This window comes from Danio aesculapii, chromosome 17 (assembly GCF_903798145.1).
Source record: "Danio aesculapii chromosome 17, fDanAes4.1, whole genome shotgun sequence".
Lineage (NCBI taxonomy): Eukaryota > Metazoa > Chordata > Actinopteri > Cypriniformes > Danionidae > Danio > Danio aesculapii.
The window spans coordinates 17,130,772-17,141,294 of NC_079451.1; the positions used below are offsets into that span (position 1 = coordinate 17,130,772).

At 34.4% G+C, this 10,523-nt stretch overlaps 1 protein-coding gene across 2 annotated transcripts in view; it reads left to right on the forward strand.

Moving 5' to 3' along the window:
* rnf144aa (ring finger protein 144aa) overlaps positions 1–9,866 on the forward strand; it is an 86,849-nt gene extending 76,983 nt beyond the window's left edge. For both annotated transcript variants that reach the window (XM_056476665.1, XM_056476664.1), the window contains exon 8: positions 4,294–9,866. In XM_056476665.1, coding sequence (XP_056332640.1) covers positions 4,294–4,425 — 132 coding nt within the window. In that variant the 3' untranslated portion in view covers positions 4,426–9,866. The remainder of the gene's footprint in view (positions 1–4,293) is intronic.
* The last annotated feature ends 657 nt before the right edge of the window (positions 9,867–10,523 follow it).

Here is a 10,523-nt window from a genome sequence, read left to right on the forward strand (position 1 = left end):
TGTCCTTATGAAGTTGCATCATCTTTCAAGAAAGAAAATTAGGTGTTTCAAACTGCATTTTCTCCATACTGTGTTTCTCTGCATACTATAATAGTCAGATACTTATATGGACGTTTCCACTGTCAAAAGGCGCACCGAACCGTACCACTTTTTTGGCATGTGTATGTGTTTATATATGTTCATTTATATATTTAATATAATTACAGACGTTACAGTAGGCTATTTTGCACAGTCATTGATCTGCAGTTATAATCAACTCATGTTCATAGAAAAGTTAGTAATAAACATTTCTACACAAGTATTTATGTGTGTAAAGCATCTGTTTTGTGAGAAGAGCTTTTCATATGATATGTGAGCGACCCGTACAGCTTTATTGTAGACATTTCCTCGAGCGAGAATGATGGGACTGAAACTTTGTCATACACTACACCCACCAAAAGGGTACCCTTGGTAATGGAAACGCAAGCCTGATAAAGGTGACCCGTACCAAACCGAACCGTACCGTACTTTATCGGTCAGTGGAAACGGGCCAAATGTGAGTGTAAAAATTTAGCAAGCCATTCTGTCAGTATTTCTGAAAAGATATACTGCATATGTGGATAAAAACTATGAATGTAGGTGATCATAATACATTTTCTAATTAAAATGTTGAAAATCCTTTTCATAAAGATAAATGGATACAACCAAGTGGTTATAATGATAGTGGCACAGTATAAAGATTTAAAATGGATCATTAATTAGTATTTTGGGACTTTTCATATTGAAGAATATTTATAAGATATATTTCTAATATTTATTGGGCATAAACTATCCTTACACTGAATGGCATTTTTGTGTCTTTTGTAAATCCTAATATGTGACAGAAATGGAAAACGGCACTCTCTAACATTTAGAATGTCAAATTAGTTGGTTCACTCGTTGTTTTTGTGTTTTATTTATTTTATTAATTGTTTAATGTTAATAAAAGCTATTTGTAAAATACTAGGAAAATATTAATAATGTAGTATTATTTTAGGTTATACTCTATGTATGTACATAAATAGATTCACTCGTAAATAAAGATGGATGGATGGATTGGTTGATTGATTGATTAATTTATGGATGGATGGATGGATTGATTTATTGATGGATGGATGGATGGATGGATGGATGGATTTATTTACGGATGGATAGATTAATTTATTTATGGATGTATGGATGGATTGATAGATAGATAGATAGATAGATAGATAGATAGATAGATAGATAGATAGATAGATAGATAGATAGATAGATAGATAGATAGATAGATAGATAGATAGATAGATAGATAGATATTTTTATTTTATGGTGTAATTTTGATACCCATCAACCTTTAAACATTGAGTTCAAGATGTTTCTTCATTTACACACTCATTTCAGACGCTGTGAACATAATGTAAAAGGTGAGATGGCCCTGAAACTGTACGAGAGTATTCAGTACTTCAGCACAAAGACATGTGTTGCTCTGCAGGGAAGACTGAGTCATAATACGCTTCATAAGGGCACCACGGCTCTGCTCCAGCCCTATGAGCCTTTATATTTGTTACTAAACTAGCTCTGGCAGCAATAGAAATCGGATTCTTTATGAATTAGTAAAGACGGAGCTGCAAGGCTGAGCGAGTCCTGGGTTTGAGCCTCAGGGTTTGCTTCTCAACATTCTTCTCATGCCAATCCACACAGCTCTGAAGAGAAATGCAGAACAGAAATAGTGGTTTCTTTCTTTCATTCATTCATTTTCCTTTGGCTTAGCCCCATTTATTAGGGGTCGCCACATCAGAATGAACCGCCAACTATTACAGCATATGTTTTACACAGCAGATGCCCATCCAGCCACAACCTAATACTGGGATACAACCATACGCTGTAGTGGTTTCACATTTTCTCCATTATAAATGTATGTGTATCATCCATGCATGCTGAGGAGATTCCCCATGAAAAAAGGAGATCAATTTTATTCTATTCAGTTCAGTTGTTTTACATTCAGAAAAATTCTGAAAAATCTGCATTATCATGGTTGCAGTGATGTGAAATATGTGTGAATGTGTATATATAGCTCACGTATGAGAAGAACTCAATTATAAATTGTGAGGATCTGATGCCCCTGTGTGGTGGTGTTTGATGTTACAGTAGAACAGTTTTGCTGTATTTTTATTCATTTTTTCTTCAGAATTGCAAGAAAAAAAGTCTATATCTTACAATTACAAGTCTGTAGATCAAAATACAAACTCGCAATTCAGAGAAAGGGTTTAAATTGTTTAAAAGTCAAAACAATAATCAGAATTATGCATTGAAAAGTTGCGATTGATTGATTGCGACACTATCGGGCTTCCACAAAAAAATGTCAACACTCCTATATATATTCAGTGTGTAATGTTTTTCAAAACTAATATGTGACAACGAGTTCAAATAGTACCAAAGTCCCTATAAGGCAAGTCATTTCACTCCACGGCCATCTTTGAAACGACTCTTGGGCAGTTTGCTCTGCGCATTCTGTTCTCCAAAGTTCTCCGTACTGTTTGCCAAGCTTACGATTGCATTGCATTACATATTTGAGTGGCGGATTCAGGCATGGGCAATATGGGTGATCTCCCAGGGCGGCATCTTGCTGGGGGCAGCATGGGAAGACTGCAAAATTTAAAAAAAAAACATGCGCACAAAAAACTATTCCCGCGCGCCTCACACGATGCTCCTGCTCTTGTTTACATGCACGCTGATAAAATATGTGCCGCTCATACGCTGTGAATCCGAAATAAATTCCTTTACAATTCATTTTATGACACAAGGTGTCGACACGCAGTGAGTTTTGCAAGTTGACAAAACTAAATCTTATAATATGATGATGATCTTATTTTGACTAAGAATGGATATGAAGCAGAAAGGGGGTAATTAACAGTAATTCTCGGCCTTAAGTCGGGTCGAAGATGAACAGATAATTCTATAAAAATGTTGTTTTGTATTCTATAGAATTGTCATAAATGATATTCATGTAAAATATTTCTTGTGATCTTAGCATATCACTCCAGTTTTGTTTTTACATTGTTTTCCAGCTACAATAATATTATTAATAATAAGTTTATTTATAATTCATATAAATATTTTTAATAATCCTAATTTTGGTTTTGTCCATATTTTACCCAAAGTTGGGTTAAAACAACTATTTTAGAATGTACTTGTTTAATCATCCCTTTTCTATAACTAGATGGTTTTGGGGGGTTGAGGGGCTTATATGTGGTGATTCGCACAGGGTGCCATTTAAGCTAGAACCTTAAGTTTCTAAATGTTCAAATCAAACAAAATCTGCATATTTTCAGGTTGCACAAGCAACAAAACAAGATCACGACACCAACCTCATTTATGGCCGTTCTACACATTATCATCCTCTGGATAATACTTCATCAGATCGCGTTGTTCTTCTGAAGTAATCCACAACTTGGTCTTGATGGCGAATCTCCTCCAGAAATGACAGCGACTCTTTGTTTACAAGTTTGTTGGCGTTTGGGCAGTTGCTGTCATGTGATGTGCTTTTGACAGGACAGACTGTACCTTACGTTCATTTTATATAGATTACAAAAGCAAAAAACTTTTGTTTTCAAGTGTAGTTGGTTCATTTAAAAGAACAGCTTTATAGATTTATTTCAAGCTTTATTTGGATATATTTTTGTGTCTGTAAAGCAAGTATTCGCAGAGATTCCAGTGCGTTTGTTAACCACAAAAACTGTTATAAAAACACACCTCTGGTCAGACCTTCTCCCTTCTGGAGGAACGACCGTTTATAGTTTATAGTGATCAGTGAAGGTTACAATTTTCCCTATTCAAAACTACACAAAAAAATCCATTATTTTACGGGGTTTTTTCTGGGGTGCCAGAAAAAAACATTAAATAACGGTTGTTAAATTACAAACATTTCCCGTAAGATAACACAGTAAATTACAGAAATGTACCTAAATTTTAATTTCCGGTAAATTTCTGTAATTTACTGTCTGTTATTTTACGGTAAATGACTATAATTTAACGACAGTTTTTTTTTTTTTACGGCACTGTAAAATAACGGATTTTATTTACATTGTATACGTGTGAATAGACATCTTGTGTATTGGATAGTCTTTAATAGTACTAAAGATGTGCGTTCAAATTGTTAATAAAACATGCCCTGTTTCAACTTAGAAGCTCATTAGCATGTTTCAAGTCATTTTAATGTAACACAAGTTCAAATAACTTCTAAGATTAACTTCGTACACTTTTTCTGAAACCTTCTCATCTGCTTCTCCTCAGGTTGTTGGTATCTTTGCTGGCTTCGGCCTGCTCTTACTGGTAGCCTCTCCGTTCCTGCTGCTCGCCACACCATTCGTCCTGTGCTGCAAGTGCAAATGCAGTAAAGGCGACGATGACCCTTTACCCACCTAACATACCAACACCGGCGGTCCCTGAACGAGGAATTCGGCTCATCTCCTTCAAACGTTTTTCTTTTCCTCCTCCGCCTTCGAGCTCTTCATCAACCGGTGGGCATCTCACGCCGCGGGTTAATATCACAGCTAGCTGAGTAGGCTCCATCCCGACAGGCCTTGAAGAGACTGGAGGAGGCGTCCCGAGCCTGCCGCTTGCTTTAGGTGGAGGGATTGGAGAGCCGAGGGCTTTACTGACAGCGCCCTCCGCAGGACTTGAGGAGCACGGCGGCACTGCTCCATCCGGCCGCTTGTCTGTTTTCTGGATGTTTCGTATATGTGGCTCTTCTGGAGGGTTTCTGTTTGAGCAGAAAATATTTTCAGCGTGGTGTTTGTCTGTTTTCTATGTGAATAGTAGCATTTCAGTCACACAGCCTGGTCTTTGTTATTTGTTTTGCACAAATAAGGGGCTTTTTTGGTCACTTTAAATGGTCTTGAGTTGAGTTTTGGGCTCAAGTGTACAGTTAAGATACTAGTTTAAATGTTTTAAGGTGAGACACTGCAGGCAAAAAAAAAAAAACAGTTTGACCTTTTTGGCTTTCCAAAGTGTTTGTTTTCAGTCTAATATAAAGTGAACACAAACATTTAGCACTTTATAAATGTGTGATTTCAATTATGATACAGTTTAAAGTCTGCTTTCTCACAAAGATTTTTCCATAAATCACCACTTCAGCAGCGCTTGGACAGTACACTTTTTATTTAGATCTGTATTCTGACAGTTTTTACAGAGGGATTTGTTTATACGCTGTAAAAAATGCTGGGTTCCACTCAGTCCCTTAATGTTGTCCTAACACAAATTTATTAAGTTAACTTTAAACAAATTTAAGTGCATTGAACATAAAATAATTAAGTTGTTCCAAAAAAAACCTCAAGGATTGTGTTTAATCTCATTTTAAATCGAGTAGATTGAACAAGCAGCAAAAAATAAAAATAAACATTTTGAGGACATAATTTTAAACAACATTTTAGTGTACAAAAAGGAGGAGAAATTATTTTGAATAATTAATTCTGGTATTTTCTAACTTATGGAGAGATAAAAAGAGTTCCCAATATGCCCTCTTTAAAAGCCATTGATTCTGTGCAAAAGATTAAAATATTCATATTAACCTGACAGTCAATGTTTAGATATTTTTGCTAAGCCTTTAGCAAATTTAATGAAATAATACCACTTTAGCATGTTTCAACATTATATTTTAGACAACTTGGCATATAAAAAAACAACTTGTTTTTAGTATAATCAATCAACTGTTGGGAAGTATGGCGAGAGCTATTAGTGCAATTGTAAACCCTGTTCACCTGCAGTGTCTTGCCTTATTAGCTAAAGTTTGCAGTTGGATTTCTTTAATGGCACTTTTTTGTCTTTAGATGTAAAACTTCAGAGAAAGCTAGTTTTATTTGGCAGAATTTAGCTGTTGATGATGTCATCAGGAGATGATATTTGCCAATATTATTTCTCTCAGTGCACTTAAACTTTTTTTAAACTTCAGATTGAGTCACTGATGTCCCTGCATTTAAATAGAAATATGATTCCAAAGCAGGACTTTTCTGTGCCAAATATTGACCCATTAAAAGTGTCACACCAATGACACTTTCACTTAATCCAAACACCCACACTACTAAATGCGAACTTTCAAAACACTGAAACCAAATAAACTTTTTTTTTGTAGCTAACGCCTCTCATTTTTTAACTATTCTCTTTTTTTATTTTTACATTCTTAATGTGTCTTCAGTTTTTTTTTGTACCTAAATGTTCTGTTTTTGCTTTATTTTCAATCTAAATCTATCTTTGTTAATTAAAAAAATCTGTTTTTAATAAATTAGGTTTTCTTTTTGTAGCTAAAGTTTCTCTTTGTTGTGTTTTTTAATATAAAGTTAAAACCCTCATTCATTTTCTCTAGTGAAATGTAAGCACGTGTCTGAGATTTAGTCATTTTGTATTTGTTGTCACAGACCTTTTGAAACATGCATACAGCTCGTACCTTCACATCAGTTTAGATTTCAGTCCCTGTAGTGATTTCAAGACTGTTTGGCTTAAACATATTTACAAGTCTAGCACTGTATCTATGCAAGTTCATATACCTTGAAAAAAAAAGTCTTGAACTGAATGAACTGTCATAAGTTAGTATGTAGTAGTTAAAAGGACAAACATGTCAATTTATGTTTGAAGCTGAGTTGATCAGTTTCTGAAAAGCCATTACAAATACTTCTTTGAGTCAGTAGACTGGTTTTAAAACAGAAAAATGATACTGAATGTCAACATCTTGCCTGCATCACCTGAAATAACAAGCACATGTAAACAAAAAATTGTTGTGCCATCATATGTAACTGATAAATATTCAATTCAGAGCACCTGCCATATGTGTAGCTAATTAGCTGGGTAATATGTAGCTCATTATGTTTCTTTCTCTTCATTAATCCCATGCCATTTATGTTATGTAATGAAAACGTGCCATGTTGGTGGTTGATTCGACAAAGTGAATGTTTTCTCTTGTAATACAATATTAATTCCACCATTAGAATCTGACAGTATTCATTAAGCTGATTTCTGATGAATATTTGATGTTAATCATGTCCATCTTATGGTAGCAGCCTGCATTATCCTGTTTTAGCCTTAAAGTTTTTGAGCACCTCACTGGTTTCTTCTCCTGTAGCCTGTTTTTTTTAAACGCATTTATCCTCAGGTCCTTTGAGATTACTAATTTTGGCACTTTTAAGTGATGTTTAATGGTCTACATCAATAGTCTCAAACTCAATTCCTGGAGGGCCGCAGCTCTGCATAGTCTAGCTCAGGGGTGTTCAAACTCAGTCCTGGAAGGCCGCTGTGCTACATAGTTTAGCTCCAACTTCCTTCAACACACCTGTCTGGAAGTTTTTGTATACCTAGAAAGAGCTTGATTAGCCGGTTCAGGTGTGTTCAATTGGGGTTGGAACTCAAATATGCAGGACACTGGCCCTCCAGGGCCGAAGTTGGGCACCCCTGGTTTAGCTCCAATCCCCTCCAACTCTCACCTGCTTAATAGTCTCTAGTAGTCTTGAACACCTTGATTAGCTAGATCGGCTTTATTTGATTATGTTGGAGCAAAACTGTGCAGAGCTGCGGCCCTCCAGGAATTGAGTTTGAGACATATGGTGGACATTTATGCTTTAGTTAAAATGTTGTACGTGAAATGGCCATGATATAGAGTAGGCTAATAACTAAATATATTTTGCTAAATTTTTTCTATGTGCATGTCAATTTTGAATGTCATGTCTTGTGGTCATATTTTTGCAATATCTGCAACCACCAAACTTGACAGTGCCATATATTTTTTTTAGATCTATCAAATCCTTTAGAGCATTTAAGCTACATCCACCTTCAGATCTTCATCTAGCTATCAATACCAAAGCCTAGCAACTAGTCTTTGACAAGCTAAGAAAAGGTAAATCTTTTTGTCAACATGTTAGAAACATTCTAATTTACATGCTAATTATGAGTTCAATTTGCTAGCAACATGTCACTTCATGCTATGCTAAAACATTAGAAACATTTTACATTATTAGGCTAGATAACATGCAAGTAAATAGCTAATTTATGCTGAAAACGTTAGAAACATGATGATATGGTAGATAAATGCTAACGATGCAAACGTGCTAGAAGTTTTCTAAAAATTACAAATGTTATCATGCTAATCATGTTAGTAGGCTAAATTAGATTTATGTTGGCGTGTTAATTCTTGTTAACATTAATCGTGCTTGAAACATGTTGCTAGTGCCATGCATGCTAGAAACATGCTAGAATTATGCAAAAACACTCTATGTTATTAGGCTAGATAACATGCAAGTAAATAGCTAATTCATGCTGAAAACATCAGCAATATGGCAATTCATGGTAGATAAATGCTAACGATGTAAACGTTGTGCTAAAAGTGTTCTAAAATTACAAATGTTATGCTAATCATGTTAGTAGGCTGAAATAGATTTATGTTGACATGTTAATTCTTGTTAACATTAATCATGCTTGAAACATATTGCTAGTGCCATGTTAATTAACCATGCTAAATTAAACATGTTCATTACTGCTAACAGTGTTAAACATGCTAGCAACATGTTATCAAAATGATAAAAGTGTTGATTTATGTAAAAATAGTGTTAAAATGTGTTGTTTCATCCTTATTAAACACACCAGAAGCATGCTAACAACATGTTAAGCCATGCTAGCACATGGAACAGGCTAGAAACATGTTTTTACATATAAGCTAGGCTTTCAAAAGTTTGTAAACTAGTCTGCTTCTTCTCTGATTTGAAATGACATTTGAGAAATAAGCAAATTGCCGTTTATAAAAAGCACACAGATTACCCTGCTGAAAAATCAGCGTATGCTGGTATGTTTTGATGCTGGTCTTGCTGGTTTCAATGCTGTTTTGCTGGTCTCAGTGGTTGTTCTGACCATATGCTGTTTTTTTCAGCAGGGTACTCAATCAGCATCTAGTGCTCATATCAGCAACACATGGCCATTTCATGTAGAACAATAGGAATAATGCTTCTATATATTTATGTACATGTAAATATTGAAAGTTGTGCCAAGCAAGTTTTTAAGACATCCATGAGGGAACTTTTATTTTGACAGGATTTATGTAGTCAAAGCGGATCTTTGATGTTGTATGGGCTATATAAATTCATCTAATTGTGTTTTATTTACTGTTTTGTTGTTATATTCAACTCGATGCTCATTTTATGTTGTATAAAGACATTTTTGTTAAACATTATAATCGTTTCCTTACATCAGGATTATTGAGTTTGTATTATTGGATGTTTATTCAGTCCAGTGTTGTTTTTGTTGTCTTTTTTCGGGTTGCGTCATGCTTGTGTGAAATGCCATTTGTTCCTACAGTACACCTAATTTGAAACAGCTTTACGTGTAAATGATCCCACAAACAGCCAAAAACTAATGTTCCTGTTTGTAGTACTTGTTACTCAAAACCTAGCCTTGCAAATTTATTTTTGTATTTCCAGGTTCAGCATCTGCAAGCTCTTCTAGTTATGAGCTAGAATTTGAAAAGTGCTACAGTGGTTTGTTAGTCTTTCACTCTTGGCGTTTGCCCATTCCACATAGTAATCATTATTTTACATGTCTTGACTCGTGCCCTTGTTTAACTTGACTTTTTAGGATTTTTAGAGACCTGTGCTATTGCTTTAAAAGCTGGTTTTGCCTTTCACTGTTCTTTCAATGGCCTTTTCAACGTGCCATTTGTTTGTTTTTGATGTTGTAAAGTTTATTCTCTGAAAACCACAACCAAATTCCACGTGTACAGTATGTAAATTTGCATGGATGTGAATCTTGAGGAAAAAATACAACTATGAAAATCCAACATAAGTATCTGTATTGTTCTTGCCTCTTTACACATTAAACCATATTTATGTTCATCGTTTTCTATTTTGTTTACATATGCATTTTTGTTCAAATGTTAATTTCCTTGTTTTTCTTTATTAATCAGGGGTCGCCACAGCGGAATAAACCGCCAACTTATTCACCATATGTTTTACACAGCAGATGCCCTTCCAGCTGTAACCCAGTACTGAGAAACATCCATACAAACTCAATGTAATATTTACTTAAGATTTGTTTTCATAATAACAAATTAAAAGAAAAAATAATCGTAAAAAAAGTAATTGATAACTTCATGCTGTATAACGTACAAAGTGATTATTATTATTTATTCATTGGTTAGGGATTTACACCACTAGTAAAGAAAAGGGAGATGTCAAAGCACCACGTAAAGAAACCTTATTTCACTGTATTAAAACCCATGGTTCATTATTTACATATATAACAGTTAAAAGATAGTAGATCTCCAGATTAACTTGGATAACATATTTTAATTATATCATTTTGTTTATGGTGTTTAAAAATGTATATAATTTAAAAAATATGTATATATTTATACAAAGGAAATGATATAAAACTAACTTTAAAAAATATTATTTATTTATTTCCTGTGTATTTCTCATTGGTTTGTTAGTCTTCTATTTAAAAACCTTGATTTCAATCTTATATTTTTATATTCAATATTTTTATATTTT